We start from the raw sequence: 25,313 nt of genomic DNA on the forward strand, positions 1-25,313 counted from the left end.
TTCACAGCGATTTGTTAGTGTGAAAATGTCGAAGGTTTAAATCAACTGTAAATTAAGCAAGATCTAAATGATAAAAAAAGATATATATATATATATCTTGGGAAGGCCATTTAAGCATTACCTGTATTTATATACCACAGTAATTAGACTAATAATAATAATTATTATAATAATAATTAGAATTATTCGTAAGTGGTTCATCTGACCAAATGACTTATATACAATGGGATTTTTTTGTATCATTGGCTTTATTAACAGTTGGTAATACAGCTCAAATTTAAAAACAAGCAATCGATTGCCTCCAAAACGTAATATCAAATGCAAAAGAAGCCCCAAAAACCCATCCGGATCATGTACATTCAGCAGAGAATCCCAAATGCACAACAACCAAACATGTCGACTAAAGAAAGGTGTGCATTAAGTACTTAAAAGGCAGATCCAGCAGCAGTAGAAAAGGTGGAATGACATGACACTGAAGAGGGATGGGTCACCTGGACGAATGACAACCTGCTAGTGGGCCCCAATCCTTCCATTGAGTGTTGGATAAATGACCCATATAGTCTGCACATGTTCAGATCAGCCCGTTGGGATTAGATACATCATTTATTTTCTTGACTGTGCCTACTGACGCTGACGGCTTCACCTTGTTCAAAGATCAATTTGCTTTATGTCCAATTCTTCAAATACTAACTTTTCAATGGGAGAAGTCCAACGCTTAATTGTTATTATTATTATTATTATTATTATAACTAATACACAATCAACCACTAGTGACATCTCAGTAGTGGTGGAGCAGTTTTTTAAATGAAAAAAACCCAACATCATTCACACATTCACATGTTGATGATCTGCCATTTCCTCTCTTAAGAATTCAGTCCAGGTTTGGCACAGAGGGAAGCAGAACGTTTTGTACAAAAACAAACAGTACAAAGGAATATCGCTCATCTAACGAACTACAACAGAAAAATGTGAGACAATTTTCTCATAAAAGTAGCTTCAGATGTCTTTTAGGCTTCACAAAACATACAATTTCATTTTTACTGTAGACATCAAGTCTCATGAGAATCAAAAAGAGAGAAAAATCCAAAACATTAGTTTAAGGGTTATCATGCTGGTTTACTTCTGTAAATTGGAATATTAGCAAGTACGTGATCTTTTATAGTCATTCTCTTTTGGTTAAGAGTCAAATGGGATGTAGAGAAAACTGTGGGACCACCCTCTGGATACAAATATAATGATTCAGTTTCATCTCCATGCGCAGACATCAGGAACCAAAGTAGACTTTTACTCATACAGGTCAATATATGCATATAAAGGGGGGAGAATTCTCCTAAAACATTGCTGGAAACGATGAGCAAGCATATGCTGTGGACAAATGGATTGTTTATTGGACTGAAGGCTCATGAACAAAGTTCCCCTTTCATTTTGAAACAAGTGGCAATAAAGCCAACTGCCACACCATCTTGGTCACAAGCTGCAATATCACTGAATACGATATAGTGATAGTGAGACATTTTCTTCTGCTCTGAGCCCACTCCATGTCGTCCCCTGTAGTGCTCCCATTAGATGCTCACACCCACCACACGCAGCCCTAATACATTCAATGCATCATATGGAACTTCGGGTACAGCTGTAATTGGAGGATAGAAAAGAGCAGGAGCTGTCCTCTACCTTCTGGTCTATGGCTAAGCTTCTCTGTGTGCTGGATGCTCCACTGTCTGAACTGTGATGGTACTCATGGATACTCAGGTCACTGCTAAGCTGCTGCTGGACACGGCTTGATCGGCATGTTAGACAGAACGGATCATCTGTGTCATGTATTGGTATCCATTTATTTTGCACCTCAATGGAGACACACATTTTACATCGGTGACTGTTTAGCTGTTTAAATAACTGCCTCCTGCCTGCCCCCCCCCCCCCCCCCCTTCACTGGAACTATTGAGCGGACTCTCTTCATCAAGTCTAGAAATGATTGAGCAAAGAACCGTGGACACAGGGCTGAGCGAAGGATTGCCAGGGAGAGCTGATGATGCAGGTGAGGCGAGGTAAGGTAGGTGTTATGTTGTCTTGCCTCGTACAGGTGGTGGTGGGGTTGCAAGGGAGACTTAGGCCCCTGGGGCCCCAGGGGGCCCTGGGGACCGAGGACCAGGCTCTGGCCTCAGCAGGCTCATTTCTCTCTGTAGAACAGTAGGTACATCTTCAGAGGCTCGGGCAGCGGCAGGCCCAGGATCCTCTCTCTGAGGACGTTCACGGGCGGCTGGGGTCGGCGAAGCTCCCCGGTCTCTTTCTCCTCCTCCTCCTCCTCTTCCCGCCCTTCCTCCTCCTCCTCCTCCTCCTCCTGCTGCTGCTCCTCCTCCTCCTCCTCTTCTTCTTCCTCAACCATCTCCTCCTCTTCCACCACCCTTACCACTCCCCTCCCTGCCCTACTGCTCCCCCGGATCTGCCACCTCGCATCCCTCTCACCGGCTTCCTCCTCTTCCTCCGCCCTGCCTCCCTGGCTGTCGTTGCCGTCCAGAGGGGCGGGGCCAATGCCGCTGCTAGCAACAACCTGACGCGTAGCCAGGACGAGGCCGTTGCAGTGGCGGCGGTGGACGCGCCTGCGTTTAAAGCGAGGGCCGTACTTATGGAGCCTGGCCACAGCCAGACCCCTGCCCACGCTGAAGGAGGAGCCGCGGCCGCGGGACTGGCTGTCGGCTCCGCCCGTGGTCACTCGGAGGCTGTGGCGGATGCAGATACGCGTGAGCTCCTGTAGTGTCCGCACCTCGTACTTAGCTACGGAGAAAAGCACAGGACAACAGGGGAATTAAACACCTGGATAGACAGAGATTCTAATTAGCCACATTATTGCCGTTTAGTTGCACTCACGTAGTGGGACAGTCTTGGGTTTGCGACTCGTGCCGTGCTTCGGGAGTATCAGAGGGGCGAAGGACACAGAAATGATCTTTTTGGTCTCCCAGCTGTTTGGCCCTGTTCGAGTGATTTTGGTCAACTGCAGAAAAATCAACAGCAGGAAATCAAAGCTTTTTCATTTTCTTTTTGTGTGCGTTAATTGGTTCCCAACTGCTCTACTATTTACCTTCTCCTCGAGAGGCATCACCAGAACACCCCCCAACTTGAGCAGGTTCTTCATGTAGTCCTCATGCTCCTTCTGAACCCCGGCGCCGCAGTACACGCGGTCATACTGACGGCTCTCTGAAGAAGGAATCTCCAGGCAATTCCCCGCAGCAAAGGACGGCTCACAGAATTCAAACCTAAAAGGGAATTCAGGAGCAATGAAAACACCCACCAACAGTAAAACGTCACTGACATTGGGACACATACTTGTCAAAGCTGTCGCTGGTTTTGATGAAGGAGTCGAGCTTCTGGTAAGCATAATCAATCACATCTGCATGCAACTCTATTCCGTGATTCACTCCAAAGGGCCCTGGAACAGTAAGCACAGGTCATCTCCCACATTGAAATCAGCCAACATTTAAAGCTGACCACATCCAGGCGGCGTTTGGTGCATAATATTGGAGAGTAAGACAATGAAATTTACAAATTTACAATTTAACCCTACAGTTTTAAATAGAAGGCCAAGAGCTAGGAATATAAAAAAAGATCCAAAATGAATGGAAAATTCAAATTAAAAAGTGTAGAGACAAACAGATAACAACACTCTACACTGTGTTGTGAGTGCATGTGTATGTGCATGTGGAGTGTGAAGGGTGTGGAAAAAACGGGATCCTTTTCTCCTGAATATGACAAATCGTCTCACTCATGGCTGTAGTTAGTGATTTAAGCAGAAGAGCACGCCTCGTGGTGGTCATTATAATGTGTGTTGTTTGTCAGTTTAAATTGTTTTCAATTCATATTGCAGTTATTATAGTAATGGAATTACTGTACAGATGAGTTTTAAGCAAATTAGATGTTAAAGCCTTGGGGAAGGATGCTTAATCTCCAAATTTTCTCCCCAAAGAGGGTTTCTTTGATTTTCTCCTGATGTAAGACAGCTCTGCGAGGCAAATATTTTGATTTGGATCATATGATATGAGTTATTATAAACATAATTGTTCAAATGTGATGGGACTGTGAGGATTTAAGATGTTTTATTATTAAAGTGTACTAGCTATTAGATGATATCCATATTATACATGCTTTGTTGACATGTTGACATGAAGAAGCTAGAAGCCAAAGGTGTGTTCATTGAAAGTACTGTAATATTAACTGCATATATAGGAGTGGTCAGGTCAGTAAGGCATTTCAGATAAAACCAGGCTTGAATGTGCTGCCAATCACATACGACTGAAACACAATATTCCCATCCTACCAGAGCCATCGTACTAGAGGGTCTCTCCGGTGCTCCCTTCGAGCCCATGGCGGAGGTCGCAGTGAAGTATGTGGCTCTTAAGACCCTCTTCCTGCTTGCTATTTCTTCCCTCAAAAGAGTTGGAGATATGCAAGCCCTCTCGGTGGCCCCATCGTGCTTGGAATTTGCACCCGGTATTCAATTCATTTTATTTTGTATAGCCCAAAATCGCAAATTACAAATTAGCCTCAGAGGGCTTTACAGTCTGGTATGGTGAAGGCGTTCTTACTACCTTCCCCTGGCTATATTCCTAAGGTCCAGTCCGCTTCGGTCGGGCCTATTGTGCTGCAGGCTTTCTGTCCTCCCCCGTTCCTGACGTCAGACCAGGCAAAGCTCAACCTCCTCTGCCCAGTCAGAGCCCTAGACCTGTACGTCCGCAGGACCGCCCTGTGTAGGCTCTCCGAACAGCTGTTCGTGTGATAGCGGCCCTCCCAATACTGGCGGCCCGGTGACTAAGCAGAGGATGAGCAAGTGGGTGGTTGAGGCCATCACACTTGCTTATGAATCGGCTGGTCTGCCAGCACCTTTGGCTGTCCGGGCCCATTCTACCAGGGGTATGGCGGCTTCTAAAGCCCTTTTTTCGGGAAAAGTATCGCTACACGACGTTTGCATGGAGGCAGGCTGGTCCTCTCCTCACACGTTCGTGAGATTTTACCGCCTTGACCTTAACTATACGCCTGGAGCACAGGCGTTCCCACAGCGTTTTTATGCAGCGTCTCGTTCCCTTCAGGAAACCCCGGTTACATACGCAACCGGAGACGTTCTTTCCCTCCTCACATGTTTGTGGATGGGGGTTACATCTGATGGTGGTTGTCCCTGCAGTGTGTACGTACTGTAAAACCCTCTGAGGGAACATCTCTCAGTGTGTTTACCTAGAAGAACCATTAGAAAGACACCACATACCCAGTATGAGGCCGACCAGGGTGCTGAGGTAGCCGGTGCCACTGCCCAGGTTGAGGAAGGAGAGGCCCGGGTGGAGATCCAACGCCTCCATCACCTCTGAGTAGATACACGGGGCAGACAGGTGGATCTTTCCATGCCGCCATGCCAAGTCCTAGCAGCAACAACAACAACAAGGCAGTAGCACCGTTAACACGTCTGCACCGTGGAAAACATGCTACACAGGTTCTTTAAGAAAGCTGGCTCACCTTGTAGGCATTATCCCGGTACTCTTCCAGGTAATAGTCAGCCCGGTCGATAGCTCGAAAGGCCCGCTCCACAAGGTCCGAGCGGATGTAGTATGCCTCCTTCAGGTTGTCAATCAAGTCGTCATTGTCCTCACCGGCACTCACAGCTCCCCCCATGTTCACTGAGAGCCAAACGGATTAAGAGTTTTCATTTGCTCTCATCAGTTAAACATAATTGGATTCAATTATCAGAATAGTACAAACATCCAGGCGTCATCATGTGGCTCAAAGGTAAACGAGATGGAATTTTTAAATAAAAGACAAATAAAAAAACTTTGCAAAATCTTTTTGTGACCCCTAGAAGATCTCCAGCAAACAAACGTGGAGTCCAGACTCCCTGGCAAACCAGTGCTTTGGGTGATGTACAACACTTTAAACACAAGTCTATAAATCATACGGTCCATATTCTTCCATAAAATAGAGCAAATAGCTGCATCAACGTTCACATATATAATGAAGGACATTAGAAACAATGCCAACATTCTCTGCTTCAAGCTTCTTGAATGCGTTTTTCTTGGTGAATGAAGTCTTTGACTGTCAGTTGTACAAAAACAGCAATATGTAGGCAACAACATGTACTATTTCTTTGTCAATGCAACAACAAAATGCTAAATAGTTGAATAGAAAATGAAAGCACAAACTGTTCGATACAGGATGTCCATCAACCGTTGTGTGAAGAGTTCAGTGGTGTCTGATGAGGGTGTTACACAGTGCAACAAGCTAAACACCAGGCTGCTGCCTGGTACCAACTTCCATTTAGCATATTTTCTTAAACAAAGAAAACAGGACTGGATTTTAATGAAGAAATATATACTTTGTGAAATGGCATACATATTTATAAGGTGCCAGACAAAACCCTCCATCTAAACTGTAAGCCCTTGAGGGTTCCCACATAAATACGCCTGAGCCACCACATGTAGAGGCCCAGATGATGCCAGCAGGATGCAGCTGTAAGAGTGAGTGTCAAACCCAACACGAAGCTCCAGAGATCAGAGATCACAGAGGTCACAGGGGTCACAGGCCACAGTCAAGAGAACAAATGGCTGATGCCAGGGTTCGAAATGAGGGTGGTCTGGGGGGGGTTGGGCAGCAATCAGGGCAGCTAATCATCACAGATTGTTGTTGCGGTCTATGGCGCAGACACGTACGTTACTGTTGAACGCGGCAAAAACGAAGCCTCACAAAAAGCGAAATCCCTAATGAAAATGCTGTAAGTGCTTCGATTATGTTTATATCTCCATAATAATTGCTTATTCTAGTAAAATATTTGGATTTGGCGTTCCTATATCAAAAGTTGCATTAACTAACTTAGATACCCAGTGTAACGTAATGATGAGAAGAGTGCGTTTGTCAACGTTTCTTATAGCTGTACGTGTATGAAGCCAAACAACCTGCCAGCTAACAGCAGCACATTCACAAACATATTGCTCAAAATCTACAAAACGCATCACAAATGCATTGCAGCGTTCATGATTGTATAAGTGAGCACTACATCACATCCACGTATGAAAACACCTATTCAAGAAAATATATTTTAAAAAAAGATCGGAACGATCGGGATTCGAACCCCGTGGGTCAAAACATCCTAAAGCCAACAAGCCCACTGCTCTACGTAGTGAGCTATGGAAATTCACAGGTTTACTGTGCGGTGTCTTAACGGCCGTTATCTACCGGACGGAATAGCAGCTCTGATTTTGGTGCCTTATTTAGATGCCAGGAACAGTCTTTATAGACATTATTATTCAATCCAGCGGCTAGTTGTTTTACAAATTCCATTAACATAAGGGATGAGAAACGCCAGTTGTATTTGATCAAACCCTTGGACGGTGGATGGTGCTGCCATAATGAGTACACCTGGTGGATTTAGGTAACTTAGTTAACTTCCTTGCTCAATGAAAGAATGACCTGTTTTCCACTTTGTCATGTCAGGGATTTATATAAGGTGCTGTAACTTTGTTGCTCCAGAATTAGAGGGTTACTTGATTATAGCCAATCCACTCTTCCAGACACCACTACACTACTGGGACTAGCCCAAACCATGAAAAACATCCCAAGACCATTATCCCAAAATATATCAATATAATTTTGCCTGCAGTATATAGTGTAGCAAGGTAGTCTTCAGTATTTTTTATAGTTACATTTTAGGGGACCCCCCAAGAGTCCTAAGTCATTTCGAACCCTGGCTGATGCCTCTATTTCCATATCACCGGACCTCCACATACATGCTAAGTTGAGAGGAAGAGGATGATTCTCAGAACAAACAGCAGTGTGGCATCAAAGCCTAGGTCTGTCCCGTGTGGAACGAGCCACCACGAGACGTCGCCCACGTGACCACCAGAGGGCCACGCAGCCATTCCGTGAGCGACTCGGGGTTTAGCAGGCTAGTCGGGTACGCTTCATGCAGACACACTGCTCTGTTGGACTAGCATCGCGTCTAGGCAGCTTTCAGCTCGTCGCACACATGCACGCGCACAATGGAGCCGCGGCTCGCTGCGTCCGACAAGGAAAACCCGTCCAATCTGCGTCCTCGAAGTGGATCATCGGCTGGTGTGGACCAACGAACACGAAACACCGCGTCCATAGCAGCCTGCCAGCGGTGGCAAGGTCAACAGTAAAAGAAACCAGCTGCGAGAGGAGGCAGATCGAGACGGAACGCTAACAGCTGCTCGTGTCCCGGGGCACGCGGAGCCTCCTGCACGCGGCCCGGACATGCGGATCTTTTACCTGGTGAAAACGTCTCAGCGGGGTCCCTCGCGATCTGCCTTCTGTTGTTGTGGGGATCCTGACCGAAACACGCCACTGCTGAATGTAAACATTCGGCCAGCTGACGCTGTGACGTCAGACGTAAAGGAGCCGACGCAAGATGACGGCCTGCGGAGGAACGAGTGTTGTGATTCGGCGGAAAAGTTTGGTTGGAGCGGAAGCGAGAGGTTGCAAGTGGCGAGTTCACGGTTTGGGCTGTTTTTGAGGCATAAAAACAGCGAGAGGAAGGAAGCAGCTAGCTGCTGGCTGGAACACAAAGGCCGTTTCTCAATATGCGTTCTTGTGTGGACTTTTGTTCTCGTGGACTCGTGAAACGTCATCAGTCTCAGCCCGAGTACTGTTCCAATTCTCAAGTCCGCATCTGGCCGAGAACGGTCATAATACCCGGATGTGGCTCGCCCCGCCCATTTTACCGGGCATGCATCGAAGCAGGCTCGTCTGTTCTTGTGAGAGACATATATCCCAGAATGCATTTCACCTCAGCAACAGGCAACAACGACAGAGGAAAATAAACACAACTTTATGTCGAAGTTTATAAATACTACTTTTTTTAAGTAACTTAATGTAATTTTCTGACTGAATAGTAAAATGTTTAAGTCAAAAACTAAAATAAAAACGTATTAGCAAGACCAGCTGACGTGGTGACGTCATCAAGTCAGCTGCTGTTCCAACTGCGGAAATGACCGTTCTCCGTTCTCCCGAACCTGCGAGTTAGGACTCCCGAGTCTGTCTCCCGAGTCTATTCTCGCGGGAACGCGAGTCCGTTCTCGCCGTCTTAGGTATTGAGAAACGGCCAAAGTGTATACTTGTTGAGTGTGGGTGACTTAAATCGAGTAGGAAGTGGGGTTGGATAGTATCGGCTGACGGCCTGTATAGGTACTATCTCACACCCACAGCCTCTGATTGAATTAAAAAATACTTAAATGGAGCTGCTTCATGGGCGACAGGAGGAGGATAGTATGGATTACAGTGGAATGGAGGAGAGTGGAAGTGATGGGAGGAGGGAAAGTGATTGGGAAGAGGTAGGGAAAGTGCGTAGGGAAAAGGAGGTCGTAAAAGAAAGAAAAAAGATTGTGCTAGTTCAAATGGGACGGGAAGTGAAGAAGATAAAAGGAAAGCTCCTAAAGCAGGAATGCTTAATGTAGTGGTACGACTTGAGGGAGAAGGAGTTAAAAAAATGGACCCACTTAAGTTAACTAAGATAATAAGAGAAAAAGTAGGAGAGGTGAAGTATGCAAGGATTCTGGGAGATGGAAATCTACTTGTAGGATGTAATAATGAAGAGCAAATGGAAAAAGCAAGGGAGTGATTTATGGAATCCCACTTACTGTGAATATGAAAGAGTTGGTAGAGAATCCGAAATTGAAGATAAGATCAGTCAAAAGTGCAGTGCTGTGTTAGTTTGAAACAAAGGATGTACCAAAAGAGGTATACTATGGATTTATGAGATACAGCATGAGGGAGTATGTGCCTAAACCATTGAGATGCTATAACTGTCAAGAATTTGGGCACATGGCTAATGTCTGTAAAAGATAAGAGAAGGTGTGCTAGATGCACTGGGGATCATGAATATGGAAAGTGTGGAGAAGTAAGACCAAAGTGTTGTAACTGGGGGGGGGGGATCATAGTGTGGCATTTTGGGGGATGTGAAGTGATGAAGAAAGAAGTACAACAGATAAAAACACAAGGAAACATTTCATATGCTGAAGCTGTTAAAAGAGTGGAAAAGGAAAAGAAGAATCAGAGCGAAGAAGTTGAAAAAAGGGTAGTACGAGAAGATCATCAAGAAAAGAAGGAGAAATGGGAAGAGAAGTAGAAAATAGTGGCATTCATAGCAGGGGTGATAAATGCTACGGCTGAAGTTAAGTCTAAAACTGAAAGAATTCAGATTATTGTTAAAGCAGCAATAGACCATTTAGATACGGCAGGATTAATGTGGGAAGAAGTGAGGGATGAACTTGGTGTACAGTCGAGTCAAGAGACAGCATGGGTGGGCTAATAATTTTAGTAATGTTAATCCTACATTGGAATGCAAGAAGCTTGATCGCAAATGGGCAGGATTTTAAGCAATTTGTTGGGAGTAGAAGAGAAAAACCAGATGTAATATGTGTCCAGGAATCCTGGTTAAAGCCAAATTTGGAGTTTATAATATATGGATACATATCAGTTAGACAAGACAGGGAAAATGGTGGTGGAGGGGGATGTATTACATTTATAAGGCAAGGGATTCCGTATAGGGTGTTAGGTATAGGTAAGGAGCAAGAATATGTAGTAGTAGAAACGTGCGGGGAAAGGAAAAGAATTGTAATTAATTATTACAATCCATGTAGGAAATTAAACTTAATCAAATTAGAGGAAATAGAGGGACAAGATAATAATAATATTGTATGGTGTGGGGATTTCAATGCACATAATACATTGTGGGGTAGTGAGAAAATGGATAGTAATTGACAAGTAATAGAAGAACTATTGGACAAGAAAAACTTAGTGTGTTTAAATGATGGAAGTAAAATGAGGATAGAGGTCAAGACTGGGAAGGAATCTGCACTGGATCTAACAATGGTATCTAGTAATATGGCAGCGATATGTAAATGGAGTGTTTATAAAGAAGGAACAAAAGGTAGTGATCACTATCCAGTAATGTGTGAAGTTAATATGGCAGTATAGGAAATAGAGGAGGAAGATGGGTTTTTGAGAAGGCTGATTGGGAAAAATTCCAGGAGGAAGGTGACCGGTACCTGAACCAGATTGAATATAATGATGATATAGAGACACTGGAAAGTATAATTAAAGAAGGTATAATAAGGGCAGCAATGGAAACAATTCCAAAAAGTAAAGGTAATGTGAAGAGGAAAATAATACCATGGTGGAATGAGGAATGTAAAGAAGCAGTTAGAAATAGAAATAAAACATTTAAAGTAATAAAAAGAACGCATAATGTTATGCATATGATTCAATATAAGTATGCTCAGGCAATAGTAAGGAAAATAATTAGACATGCAAAAAGAACGCATTGGAGGAATTATTGTAGTACAATTGGGAGTACAACTCAGATTGGAGAGGTGTGGACAATGATAAAGAAGATGGGTGGTGAAAGAAGAGAATGGAGTTACCCAGTTTTGAGTAGTGGAAATGAAATTGCAGTGACGAATAAAGAAAAAGCTGAAATGTTAGCAAATACATTTCCCGAGGTGCACAGCTCTAATAATATGTCTGAGGAAGAGAAAAAACTAAATCTGAAAATGTAGAGGCACTTGCAGAGATGGGAAAAGTAGAGGATGAGCTAAATGTATTATTTAATATGGGAGAACTAAATAGGGCAATGGCCAAAGCTGGGAAGACGGCGCCAGAAAAAGATGACATTTGTTATAGCATGTTGAAACGGTTAAGTGAAAAGGGGAAAGAAAAATTGTTGATGCTATATAACAAAGTGTGGGAGAAAGGTAAATTACCAAAGAGCTGAAAGGAGGCAATTATTGTTCCGATAAGGAAACCTGGGAAGCACGTTAGTAAACCAGCAAGCTATAGGCCTATTGCCCTGACTTCTCATAGTTGTAAATTAATGGAAAGAATGATAAATGAGAGGCTAATGTATATTATGGAAAAAGGGGGTATGATGACTGAATGTCAAAGTTGGTTTAGAAAAGGTAGAAATACTATGGATGCAATACTGTGTTTAGAAGATAACATAAGAAAAGCCCAAGTAAACAGAGAGACAACAGTAGCAGTATTTTTTCGATGTAGAAAAAGCATATGACATGTTATGGAGAGAGAGATTAATGATTAAATTATATAATATGGGAATTAGAGGAAAGCTTCTGAACTGGATTAAGGATTTCCTGGAAAGAAGAACAATCCAGGTTAAGGGGAAGTAGGGGAAGACTTGTCAAGGGAGCAGGGTGTAGAAAATGGAACACCTCAGGGGAGTGTTGTAAGTCCCACCTTGTTTTCAATAATGATTAATGACATACTATATGTAGACATACCAATAGATATGGGAAGATCGCTATTCGCGGATGACAGGGCAATATGGAAAAAAGGAAGAAATATCAAACATATAGTTAAAAAACTACAAGAAGGGGTCCAACAGGTTGAAAGTGGGGAACAAAGTGGGGTGTTGAATTTTCTGTAGAGAAAACTAAAGTGATGTTTTTTACAAGGAAGAAAATCAAGGAAAATATAAATGTTAAACTATATGGAAGTAATTTAGAGAGAGGTAAAACATTCCGTTTTATAGGAGTACAATTTGACACAAGGTTAACATGGAAAGAGCATATTAAGAATGTAGAAGATAAGTGTAAGAAAGTAATACATATAATGAGATGTTTAACAGAGAACAGAATGGGGAGCAGATTATAACTCATTGAAATACATACTGTATATGTGAGGTTAATAAGACCAAGAATGGATTATGGAAGTATGGCGTATGGATCAGCGACCAAAACTTTACTTAGGAGGCTTGATGTAATACAGGCAAAAGCATTGAGATTATGTTTAGGAGCAGTTAAGACATCGCCAGTGTGTGCTCTACAGGTGGAAGCGGGAGAAATGCCGTTGAGCATAAGAACAATTGATGGTAAATTATTGGGTTAATCTAAAAGGACATGGATATAGTCATCCAACTAAAAGAATATTACAAGATAATTGTGAAAGGGAGAGAGCACAAAAGTTCAGTTTTGGGTGGATAGGGGATCAAGCAGCTAGAGAATTGGGAGTATATGAAAAGGAATTCTGCTCAACTGTAATATGGCCTGATACACCGGTATGGAAGTTAGAAACAATGACGGTTGATTTTAAATTAAATCAAGTCAAAAAAGAAAGAATATTGATTTGGTAGCGGAATGTTATATAGAGGTTAAATATAAAGAATATGTTCAGATCTATACAGATGGATCAAAGGATCCAGAAACAGGAAAGACCGGATCTGCAGTTTACATTTTTAATCAAAGAGGTGAGATAAGTAGACGAACCACAAATGATCTGAGTGTTTATGCAGTTGAGTTATATGCTATATTGATGGCACTAGAATGGATTGAGGAAAACAAAATAAAAAAAGCTTTAATTGGCATTGATTCAATGTCAGCTCTATACAGTCTCATGACTGGGGTGTCTAAGAGTCATCAGGATTTATTCTATTCTATATAGACAATATATACTAGAATAAACTTAACACGGCACAGCACACCTGTGTATAAGGCCAACCACGGCAAATCACGGCACACACTGCAAACACCCCCCCTTCAGTTAACACCATAGGTCAGGGTTTGCCCGGAGCACTGCCGGGGCCTGTTTCAGAAAGGAGGTTAAGTGAAAACTCTGAGTATGTTAACCCTGAAATGAGGGAAACTCTGAGTTTTCTGTTTCAGAATGGGAGGTATGTTAAACCTGAGAAAGCAGAGTAAGTCAAGCCTGTTTCAGAAAGAGAGGTAACTTATAGTCAGTTACCATGGCAACTTACTCTGTGAACCTAACCTGGTCGGGAGCAGGTTTTCTTCGGGAAACCCAGAGTTTATTTCGTCTCCTCCCCTTTTTTAAAGAGGAAGTGGTATTTAATCACCTCATTCATTCTTTCGCTATTCATTCATTGCGCACATTTCAGTCACGCAGAGCGCATCAAATCAAGTGAATGAAATGGCATGTCCTTTTATGGACGATCCTGTGGATGAAGAGGCTGCATTAATCCGTAGGGAGTTGCATTTACGTCGGGAGAGGATTTTGAGACCCAGAGTGGATTTTTTGTCATATCCATATTCATTTTTATTTGAGCGGTACCGTTTTTCTTTACAGTCAATAAGATACATCCATAATCTCATCCATCCTTACATCAGAAACATCAGCCATCGCGGCCGTGCTCTAACATCCGAGCAGATGCTTTGCGTTGCATTACGTTTCTTTGCAAATGGTAGTTTTCTGTATAACATTGGGGATGCAGAACATATCAGTAAGGCTACTGTTTGCAGAGTTGTAAGGAAAGTGTGCCTCGCTCTTAAGCGCTTTCTCCGAATTTTTGTGCTGTTTCCTGGGCACAAACCCGTGAGAGCCATCAAAGAGGAGTTTCACAGGATTGCAGGTCAGTGATGTATAAATCGGTTTAAATGAGGCTAACCTGATAAATGACGTTCAGTTAAGAGCATATTGCTGCGACCCCTGGAAGTAAACTAATAATAGAATTCCTTTTAGGATTTCCGAATGTGGTTGGATGCATTGATGGCACACATATTCCCATCATTGCACCTTCCGAAAATGAAGCAGACTATGTCAACAGGAGGTCCATCCACAGTATTAATGTGCAGGTACACTGAAAGCCTACTGTTTCTAATGGTCAAAGACTACATCACAATACTATAACATGTCTCATTCTTTGCATTGTCAAGATCATATGTGATGCTGCACATCTCATTACAAATGTGGAGGCCAAGTGGCCCGGTTCTGTTCATGACTCACGAATGTATCGTGAGTCAACGCTGAGCAACAGACTGGAAACTGGTAAGTAAATGCATGTATTTCAATGTATGCACTACACACTTACTGGGGAACTTCTATGCAGCTCTAAAGCAATGTGAACTTTCTTAAAGGAGAGATTGATGGCTTTCTGCTGGGAGATAGGGGTTACCCATGCCGACCAACACTAATTACCCCTTACCCAGAACCTGAACCAGGCCCCCAGCGCCGCTTCAATGTGGCACACTGCAGGACGAGAGCCCGGGTGGAGATGACCATAGGCCTGTTGAAAGCACGTTTCCAGTAGAGCTGCAACTAACGATTATTTTAATAATCGATTCATCTGTCGATTATTTGTTCGATTAATCGATGAATCGGATAAAAAAATAAATGTAAAAACATTAATTTCCAACCCTTTATTGAAAAATAGAACTGACTGTGCACTTTCTAAATATGTTTTGCACTAACAGATTGCTCCTTGAACATCCCTAAGTAAGCATATAAAATGGACTAACACAAAAAACATACACACATCGCATGATGTATACTTTACAGCCGCCAAATTAAATATATTAGGCACAAAATCATGAATCATCGCCGTGGTGCTCCCGTGCCAGGCCATGTCGCTTTTGCATATCTTACAATCAGACATGTCAACCCTCCCGAATTTCAAAGCCCCTCCCGAAAATCTCCCGGACCAACCTTTATCCTGATTTCCACCCGGACAACAATATTGCTGCACCACCCGTCACTGGGCGCGCTGTTTCAGACCGAACAATAATAAAGGTTACACCTTGAAGTCGAGCGCGGCGATTAGAACGTAAAACTACTGGCGCTGCAAAGAAAACCGCAGCACCCCCCCCCCCCCGTTGCCCGCTAGGACCCGCACCCCCCATTTCATTGTAAAATATTTAGATCGCATTGGCTTCTCTTCCTCCGCATGTTTCAGAACAGTAGTACGGGTCTCTCCGATGTTCTGCTGCGCGAGCGCTCAACTTTTTTCTTCCTCAGCTCTGCGCGGTGCGCGCAACTTTCTTTTAATACTCAAAGATAATAGTCGCGCGACACAACGAATCGATAATGAAATTCGTTGCCAACGCTTTTAATAATCGATTTTAATCGATTTCATCAATTCGTTGTTGCAGCCCTAGTTTCCAGTGCCTACGTCACCTCAGGGTAACCCCTGAAAGGGCCTGCGACATTATTGTGGCATGTGTTGTTCTCCATAATATTGCCATAAGTAGAGGGGAGCAACACCCTGCCCTACAAATACAAGACCCAGAGGAAGACCCCATCAACCCGGCAGATTTCCAGGAGGGAAGGGTAGTCCGGGATATGATATGCCGAAATGTCTTCACAGATTAATACACATTATATCCACCACCACAACCAACCAACCACAAAATAAAATAAAAATGAATAAACACAAAATCACAGCAATTTATATGGTGTTCTTTATTTCCTAAACATAAAAAAAAAAAATAGAATTTAATATATTTTCAATACTTAGAATTCACCTGTGACCATGCACTCACCTCTAGCTTTAGTTTCAGAATCTCAATTTCCAGATCTGCCGGTCCAAGTATACAAGTTCTTTGCTGTTTTTTTCTATCTTTTTAATAAGAAGAAGTCTATATAACTCCTTAACTGGCAACTGAAAATACAGTAGATTACAGTTACATCATGTAGTTCTAAAATTCTACAATATTAAACTGTGGCATTTACTGAAAAAAAAAAAATCACTGAACTGTGTTCATCTGTGCACCAGAAGTTGATGGACCATCCTCTTGCTGTTCTTTCACACTCTGGGGAGAGATAAAAATACCTGTTTATACTTAGATTTAAACTTAGATTCTATAGGCTACTCCACATAAAAAAGGTGAAGAAATGTGAATGTGTAGATTGTTTGATACACATAATATTAACATTACCTCTGTAGGCATTTCTGTGGCAGCAGAAACTGTTTCTTCATCCCCATCATCCTGTGAAGATGAGCATTTGAGTACACTTTATAACACTATTTGTAATAATTTCTGGTGTATTGAGTAGGCTACTTACAACTGCCTGTGGTTCTTTTGGGACAGGAGGCTCCAAAAGACTAATTTTACCATCAGAATCTGTTGGGACCAATGAAAAACCCACCCCAAAGTAAAATAAATGGAAATATCACAAATAGCCTATATAAAAACACAACACATAGGTAGACCTCTTACATTTTATGAAGGCACTTAAATCTTCTGGAGTGACTGGCTCTGATGAAGTCCCTCCAGGAATTCCCTCAGCCATTGGCCTTCCAGCATTCAGGCTCAGGGCCATCTCCTCTGCATTTGTCAGAGGTGGTGGTGCAGGTCCTCCCCCCGTTTTGCGAGCCTCTGCCTTCTTTCTGTTGGCTGAGTAGTCAAATGAGAATGAACATTTAGACCCATGTCAAAAATGCTGCTGCACTGCTAGACACTGGATGCTATTTAGTTATTTATATGTCAAATGTTTGTAAAGTCAGGTAGACTACAACCATGATATGTTCAAGCCTTACCTGATTGAATTATGTTTTTATATTTCATTTTCAGCTGCTGCCATGTTCTTTTAATGCCTGCAGGATTGCACCTACATGAAAATTAAAATTAGGTTGAATAACACACTGTTCTTCCAGTTTCACTTCTGATATTATAACAGTTGGGCAAGTCACTTATATTACTAACTACAACTGGCTTCTTCAACAGTGTAATTAGATTAATGTAATAATGACTATCTCTAGAAAGTATTGGTCTACTTATTACTAATTACTTTCTAAATCCCATATCAACCTCAACCACTTGAACAATACAAGGAGAGACAAGAAACTGCACTTTTAATGCTTTCAAATAAACATTATACAATTGCATGAATTATTCTTGAAAAAATATATCTTTTAAAATTTGATGTTAAATCCACTATTGTTTTATACAGAATTGCTTTATAGTTTATGCAGCATTTAATGCAATTACATCAGATTTTACTTTAAATTACGGAATTAAATTACAGTTTTTAGATTACATAGAAATTAATTACACACAACACTGTATAACAGTAATTCAAATGTAGGGCTGCAACAACGAATCGATGAAATTGATTAAAATCGATTATTAAAAGCGTTGGCAACGAATTTCATTATCGATTCGTTGTGTCGCGCGACTATTATCTTTGAGTATTAAAAGAAAGTTGCGCGCACCGCGCAGAGCTGAGGAAAAAAAAAGTTGAGCGCTCGCGCAGCAGAACATCGGAGAGACCCGTACTACTGTTCTGAAACATGCGGAGGAAGAGAAGCCAATGCGATCTAAATATTTTACACTGAAATGGGGGGTGCGGGTCCTAGCGGGCAACGGGGGGGGGGGGGGGGGGGGGGTGCTGCGGTTTTCTTTGCAGCGCCAGTAGTTTTACGTTCTAATCGCCGCGCTCGACTTCAAGGTGTAACCTTTATTATTGTTCGGTCTGAAACAGCGCGCCCAGTGACGGGTGGTGCAGCAATATTGTTGTCCGGGTGGAAATCAGGATAAAGGTCGGTCCGGGAGATTTTCGGGAGGGGCTTTGAAATTCGGGAGGGTTGACATGTCTGATTGTAAGATATGCAAAAGCGACATGGCCTGGCACGGGAGCACCACGGCGATGATTCATGATTTTGTGCCTAATATATTTAATTTGGCGGCTGTAAAGTATACATCATGCGATGTGTGTATGTTTTTTGTGTTAGTCCATTTTATATGCTTACTTAGGGATGTTCAAGGAGCAATCTGTTAGTGCAAAACATATTTAGAAAGTGCACAGTCAGTTCTATTTTTCAATAAAGGGTTGGAAATTAATGTTTTTACATTTATTTTTTTATCCGATTCATCGATTAATCGAACAAATAATCGACAGATGAATCGATTATTAAAATAATCGTTAGTTGCAGCTCTACTTTAATTCATACTTTAATTTAATTAAAAAACCCAACATACCTGCTGCATCAAACTCTCACACCCATTCATTCCCTCTTTGCCCGGATCGGTGCCTCTCCTCCCGATCTTGTCATGCAAACTCCATTAAAATCTACCACCCGTACATGTGAAAGAATAAACAAATATTTTTACAAATCAAGAGAGAATGGAGCTTTCTCACCACTACTGGGGGCCCAACCATACCCTGGCCACCCAACAGGAAACTGGCACTTCATGGCAAAGTGCCACTTCCCCTTTTATAGGTGCACCGCCTTGACCCCACAGCGCCACCCCATGGTGCCACCTGCTACAATGAGCAGATTAAGGATCACAGTAATTTGAACAGCACACTTCATATTATAAGGAAGCACCCAATGGGTTTTTGTCCGGGTGCAGAAACAATAGAGCATGTGTTAATGAATTGTAAGCAATATGAAGGATATAGGAAAAAGATGATGGAAGAGTTAGGAAAAATTGGATTAAAAGGGACAGCAGTGAAGGAAATACTAGAGAGTGGGGTGAATGAACAATGTAGAGAAACTATTTAATTTCCCCCCCCGTCGACACCGCTAGCACCCCCCCGTTGACCAATCGTTTGGGGTGGCGGCTTGTCACTAAGGGGTGATGGTGGGTCCCGGAGCCAGACCAGTTGAGAACCACTGCCTTAGAGGATATGTGTGAGTAAACATTTGGATTCTACGACTACCCTTGTGAGATGAAATGGAGGTTGTTCACTCAATGTTTAAGGAAGATTATCCCCAAGCAACTGAGTAAATATGAACAGCTGCAAGTAGATGCACGAGGAGTCTGCAGAACCTGTGGATTCACTAAAAGGTCCACCAGATGTCAGTGCTGTTCATCACACAAACTACATGTAACTGCATGTTAACAGCACACTGAGTCCCCCATTTTGTTCACCGTCTGAAGGCTCACTGCGTGTGTGTGTGAGTGAGTGTGAGACTTTTTTACACTGTGTGTCAATACCTCATATGTACATTACAGTCACAAGCCCCGATGTTACTGCTCGGCAGGATTACTAGTTCCTCTCTAACACTTGTTTTGTTCGACTTGCATCATGACGTAATGCTTATGGCGTGTGAAGGATTTAGTGGCATCTGGCGGTGAGATTGCAAATGGTCACTAACTAAATGCCCAGCTGCTCACCCCTTCACCACAGTTGCCTTCAGGTGCCACGACATTGAAGCTGCCAGTGTTTGCTTGGTGCATTTTGAGCTGCATCATGTTGTGAAGCCCCAGGAGAAGACTTTGAGGCAGACAACAAACGGTGGATGAGACTTGCATTTGGAAACCATGGCCCTACCTAAAGCTCAACTCCCCACTACAAACTGTAGGATTTTAAAAAAATCGAGGAGGTCGTCTAGTCTCATATCATCACATCCATATAATATATTGGCCAGCCGTACTATGAATAGAGCCCTTATCTGAAAAGTAGTGAAATGCATTAATAGCTGCATCCAGGGTTTCAGATGGGGAGGGGGGGATAAGAAACTACAACACACACACACACACACACACACACACAGAGATAAGACGGGGTCATACTTGTCTATGATTTTTATTTGCGTTTTTCATAGAGAACATTTAAAATGATTCATACCCCAACAATAACTGACATCACGTCTCTGCTTTATAACACTGACACAGGAACAGGGGAACATGTACACAAGTTCACAAACACACAGTCACGAGTTTGGCCCATCTACAGTGTTTTACTTCCTAAACAAAATGACTAAAACATCATGAGACCCCGAGGACACACAGCCAAGGCCTGTCCCACTTTACAAAATGGTGCAGTAGTAAAGGAACGAGCACATCTACAAAAGTAACAAAAAGGACCATACAATCTATCGTTGAGGAAGTGCTTGTAATTTTGGAAGTTTTGTACTTTTTGAAAAGGATATGAATATTAATGCCTAGAAAATCACCAATAAAAATAGCTCATCTCTGTAAAAACGTGCTAGCAGGACAACCCTTGGCTGTGGATTTTTTTTGTCTTTTTCACATACTTTTTGTTTTTTAAGTCTTTATTCCATTTTAAACTTGTCTTTAATACAACAACAATTACACTGTTTCTTCTTAAAACAAATATGTATAGAGACTTTGACTTGTTTCAAAATATTGCCCTGCACACTGATGCATTTTCTAGGGATAATGAGGATGGTGATGATGAGGACGATGTTTTCAGATTACTGTCCATGCAGTTTGGTACCTGAATCCACAGAATGAGATCACAGTTTCTTTAGCCGCATGTTTTATGTCCAAATACATATATTACCCACCCCCTCGCCCCCGACAGCATTGTGTAAGAGATCTAGACTGAATGTTTCCAGCACTATTTGAGTCAGGTCTGCAGAGTGTAAATGTGTCCTATGTGGAGATGTGAGAAAGGCACACATGATAAGACCACACTGCTTGTGACTACAGCAGAGGGTGGTGTGGGGGGGGGGGGGGGGCATTGCTTTTGGTTTTGCTCAGCTTGAGGAAAAGTGCCACTCAGCTAGACATTCTTACATCATCTTATTAGTTGTTTCCTACGAGGTGTGTGCCACAGATCTGTATGTAACATGCAAAGATGTGCTGACCCCCCCCGAAAGCCACCCCTAAACACACAGTTGAATTTTGGTCTGGGCTGGTTTCCCTGAAAGTGTTAACTTGTTTATCTCCTTTTTGTACCCGGGGCTTCAGGGAAACTGTGTTTTTACTATTTGGAATATTATCACTCATCACTTCCGTGTAAATAAGAAAACATACGGCGTGTGGGCGAGGAACCGACTGGAGGCTGCACTCTTTTCTTTTTTGATAATGCAATGCTTTCATGGCCTCAGTGTTATTCATTTACATACCTCAGTAGACAGTTTCATCAAGCAGTTTAAAAGGGTTCATGCCATATGTCAAATAAGTTAGGAGAATATTCACAGTCTTAACACTCTTGGGTAGTATTATCGTGCAATTCAAGAGAGGAAGAATATGCTTCTTTGTGAATCAAATGCATCAAAAATGATCTCTGAGGAAAGGTTACACAAGACATCAGGGAGGGAGAGGGTTTTAAAGTCATTAAAACATTCTTTTGACTGATGGACACATATCTAACGCCTCCTCCTAAAACAAAGGGGAGATTGTGTAGCCTGGCAAATCAATTTCCTACTCCCACACGCTCATCTCATTTCACAGGAGGCCCCCATTCAGCCTCTAGCCTCCAGCATCTAGCGTCTAGCCTTTAGCCTCTAGCCTCCAGCATCCAGCGACTAGCCTTTAGCCTCTAGCCTCCAGCATCCAGCGACTAGCCTTTAGCCTCTAGCCTCCAGCATCCAGCGACTAGCCTTTAGCCTCTAGCCTCTAGCCTCCAGTATCCAGCCTTTAGCCTCTAGCCTCCAGCATCCAGCGACTAGCCTTTAGCCTCTAGCCTCCAGTATCCAGCCTTTAGCCTCTAGCCTCCAGCATCCAGCGACTGGCCTTTAGCCTCCAGTATCCAGCCTTTAGCCTCTAGCCTCCAGCATCCAGTGACTAGCCTTCAGCCTTTAGCCTCCAGCGTCTAGCCTTTAGCCTCTAGAGGCAGCTCACCTGAGAAACAAACTCAGCTTCCTGTCAATCTCTTTTGGTTTTTGTTTGGAAAAGAAAGTAGCGTTTCTCTTTTCAAAATACATTTCGGAGTGCCGACAGGCACAGGGCGGTACGTCGGCTTGTTTTCTATGGGATCAGCAACACACAGGTGTGACAGCGCTTTGCATCGCAAAGACTTTGGTGGAATACTTGAATTGATCTATCAGGGTGCTTACAAGTCAGGACTCAAATGCTGGCATTTTAACAGTTATTCAGAAAGTGCAGAAAGTAGTGTCATTCTACATTGGCTAAGAGCACATAAACAACATGCCTTTGACATCACAGCTACACATGGGGGTCACACTGTTACACCACAGTAGCTGCAAGGAATCACTCAAAGGCAGGTCACACTACAGGTCTCCTACCTGCTTGTTTCAACATCAGAGAGAAGACTAGTAACAATACAATAACTGCACAATGTCGGCAAACACTATGTGCAGAACATTATTCAGAGGCATCACCTTTTTTTTTAAATATACATGAAGTTACATGACACTTAGGAACCAACCACCTAGTTATTTTTTAGATTCAGTAGTACAACATACAGTAGATGTTTTTGCTTTGACATTTCAGGATCAAGGACAAACAAATACAGGAAATGAGAAAATAAAAGGAAACCTTTGAAAACAGTTCCAAAGTACTGTACGGTATCATCAGTGACGCTTAATTAACCTTCCGTTGGAGGGACTGGTGTGTTTAAAGCCACAGTTGAGCAGGTCGTAATGCTATGAAGTAAGTTGTAACTGCCCTTCCATCTCTTCTAGACAGCCAGTGATCCTCTGGTAACGTAATACAAGAGAAGAAAAAGAGCAAGTCGACAATTACACTGGAAAAATATATGTATGTTCATATTCATATATATAGCATCTTTAAAATCTATTTATACAGAATGTATATATCAAGTGTTCTAATGGCCATCTTGGCAGAGAAACAAAGGCATCTGAAACAATCAGCGCTCTCTGGATGCCGTGGTCTCTACCGGACCAGACATCATCACAGAATCAGCAAAGAACAGTTTTTCCCCTCTTTTCTTCTCAGTGGCACTTTGTGCATCTAAAAATGAAAATCTAGAGTAAGGCTACAAGGGTGTCTCTGTGTATCTGACAGAAGTTTGTCAAAGGAGGCCATCCTACAGTATCCTCCTCGTGTGGGTGTTTTATCCAGCCTGAACCACAGCTGGAACACATCTGGATATCCTGTATGTACCATTGGGCTGATGGCAATAACTCAAAAGAATCCAAAGCGTGCACCACGGGGGGGTCGGCCTGAGCCGCTACAAAGCGCTCGGGAGAGGTAACGATTTCAGGAACTGTTCCTGGTTTGCTTTTACCTGACAAAAGCAAACACACACGGAGCACACAGCAACTACACGGGGATTGCTTCTGTTGGGCTCTCTTTTTGTCTTTACAATCAGCTGCTGCTTTGTAAAAGTATAATCAAACAGTGTTTGTATTGATGTCGTTTTCTTTATTTAAATATTAGCAGTGGATCTTTAAGACTACTCGGACTCAACCGTCACATCACGCAAATAAATAACAAAATAAATATACAGCCACGTCAGACAATTTCTTTCATATTAAATAAATAACAAATACATACTTTCTTTTTTCACCCTGCATAGGGTTTCTGAATGTAGCAGTAACAAAAAGAAGAAAAACAAGGACAACACCAAAAGATAACCTTTTCTGTGTAAAATTATCAAAAGACATGGTCAGTTATAAAACATCTGCACTTAAAAAGGCTTTGAAAAAGTACTCAAAACAAAATATGCCACGTCAGTTATCTATATAGATTCTTAAAATATTGACGAAAGACATCTGCAAATTGTGTTGACCATGATAATCAGTAAGGATGATGCTGTGTGTGTGTGTGTGTGTGTGTGTGCGTGCATTACAAAACAAAGTTAATAAATAGATTGCTTCAAATAAATAAACCTCAATAGCATAAATGTCAATAAGTTACAATTTAAGAGTTTAAATAATTCATATATGACATTAATTATGGTACCACAGAACTATTCATTAAAATGAAGTGCAACTCCTATGATGATAAATACTATTGATATGACTAACTGAATTTGAGCAGTGTGCACAATATTACTATTATCTCAGGTAAAAAAATAAAAAAAGGAATTAACGGATTTATCTGCTGCTTTTGATAATCCTCACATCAGCTGTCCCGTGAAAATAAACAACCGGCCGTGTCCCTGGACCTGTCTTAGGACTCCCCCCCCCCCCCAACGGAGTGAGTCAACATTGCACTGTTGACACCTTTGCTGCAGTAATACCACAAAGCAAACACAAAGAGTGTACGGCGCCGTGTGTACGGTCATGAATCACAGAGCACACACACACACACACACACACACTGCTGCTACAGGGCAGCACGTCCAACTTGTCTTTTTCCCCCTCGTCTTTGTCCCCCTCGTCTTTGTCCCCCTCGTGTCTCCGAGATGCTTTAAGCGAGCCTGTGTTCCAGTCGATGTGAAGCCAGAAACAAAAGAGACAACAGGTAAACATAGAGCACATCAACCCCCCCCACACTGTCCCTGGCATCAGTCCTCGTCTGAAGGGTCCCGCTCCCAGCAGCATGCTGGGTATTTTGGTCCGCGTCACTTCTCTTGTGGCCGAGTGCTCCCTGGGTCCATTTCTTTTTTAAGTCGCCGTTTATTTAAAATACCTGAATTCCCTTATCTGTTTTTGAATCATATTCCAACATATCGAAGAGTGTTTCAACGTCTGCTGCAGCTCCCCGTCCTTCTCGCCGCCGCGCTTCAGGACGTGTTGTGCGCGAGCCTGTCCAGCCTCACACTTTGATGCCCTTCACAGCTTTGTTGATGGTCTCCAGCAGAGCTTTGTTCTCGGGGCTCTGGAAGCAGTCCTTGTTGGTGTACATGTGGGTCAGGGTGCTCACATAGCTGTCGAAGTTCTGCTCCGTGATTGGCTCCTGCTGTGGTACAAAAAACAACCAATGGCAGCTGAGAGGAGCGGGGAAAGGCCT

The 25,313-nt window shown here is 42.6% G+C and overlaps 3 protein-coding genes across 11 annotated transcripts in view; 1 reads left to right on the plus strand and 2 right to left on the minus strand.

Annotated features, from left to right (window-relative positions):
* Positions 1-228: 228 nt before the first annotated feature.
* LOC119222737 (protein-L-isoaspartate O-methyltransferase domain-containing protein 2-like) lies at positions 229-8,532 on the minus strand. The gene is made up of 7 exons (XM_037479596.2): positions 8,260-8,532; positions 5,497-5,657; positions 5,252-5,402; positions 3,322-3,424; positions 3,077-3,251; positions 2,866-2,989; positions 229-2,772 (listed from the first exon to the last, which is right to left on the minus strand). The coding sequence occupies exons 2-7, from the start codon at positions 5,650-5,652 to the stop codon at positions 2,168-2,170; spliced, it is 1,314 nt and encodes a 437-aa protein (XP_037335493.2). The 5' UTR covers positions 5,653-5,657; positions 8,260-8,532; the 3' UTR covers positions 229-2,167.
* A 35-nt stretch (positions 8,533-8,567) lies between these two features.
* LOC119223807 (putative nuclease HARBI1) lies at positions 8,568-15,622 on the plus strand. Its single transcript, XM_062562822.1, has 4 exons — positions 8,568-14,368; positions 14,479-14,591; positions 14,673-14,784; positions 14,874-15,622. The coding sequence occupies exons 1-4, from the start codon at positions 13,930-13,932 to the stop codon at positions 15,044-15,046; spliced, it is 837 nt and encodes a 278-aa protein (XP_062418806.1). The 5' UTR covers positions 8,568-13,929; the 3' UTR covers positions 15,047-15,622.
* Positions 15,623-21,153: 5,531 nt separating this feature from the next.
* LOC119222217 (myelin transcription factor 1-like) overlaps positions 21,154-25,313 on the minus strand; it is a 32,240-nt gene continuing 28,080 nt past the window's right edge. For 8 of the 9 annotated variants that reach the window (XM_062562840.1, XM_062562834.1, XM_037478650.2 and 5 more), the window contains one exon: positions 21,154-25,262. In XM_062562840.1, coding sequence (XP_062418824.1) covers positions 25,119-25,262 — 144 coding nt within the window. In that variant the 3' untranslated portion in view covers positions 21,154-25,118. The remainder of the gene's footprint in view (positions 25,263-25,313) is intronic. The other variant, XM_037478648.2, reaches the window with a different exon arrangement.

The sequence above is a fragment of the Pungitius pungitius genome, chromosome 1 (assembly GCF_949316345.1).
Source record: "Pungitius pungitius chromosome 1, fPunPun2.1, whole genome shotgun sequence".
NCBI classification, from domain to species: Eukaryota; Metazoa; Chordata; class Actinopteri; order Perciformes; family Gasterosteidae; genus Pungitius; species Pungitius pungitius.

Coding starts and splice junctions, on each gene's coding strand:
- LOC119222737 (XM_037479596.2), bottom strand. CDS start 5,652: ATGGGGGGAGCTGTGAGTGCCGGTGAGGACAATGACGACTTGATTGAC. Junction 3,425..5,251: donor CCTGGTCGGCCTCATACTGG/GTATGTGGTGTC, acceptor TTACTGTTCCAG/GGCCCTTTGGAGTGAATCAC. Junction 2,773..2,865: donor ACCCAAGACTGTCCCACTAC/GTGAGTGCAACT, acceptor TTTTCTCCGTAG/CTAAGTACGAGGTGCGGACA.
- LOC119223807 (XM_062562822.1), top strand. CDS start 13,930: ATGGCATGTCCTTTTATGGACGATCCTGTGGATGAAGAGGCTGCATTA. Junction 14,369..14,478: donor GGAGTTTCACAGGATTGCAG/GTCAGTGATGTA, acceptor AATTCCTTTTAG/GATTTCCGAATGTGGTTGGA. Junction 14,785..14,873: donor GAGCAACAGACTGGAAACTG/GTAAGTAAATGC, acceptor ACTTTCTTAAAG/GAGAGATTGATGGCTTTCTG.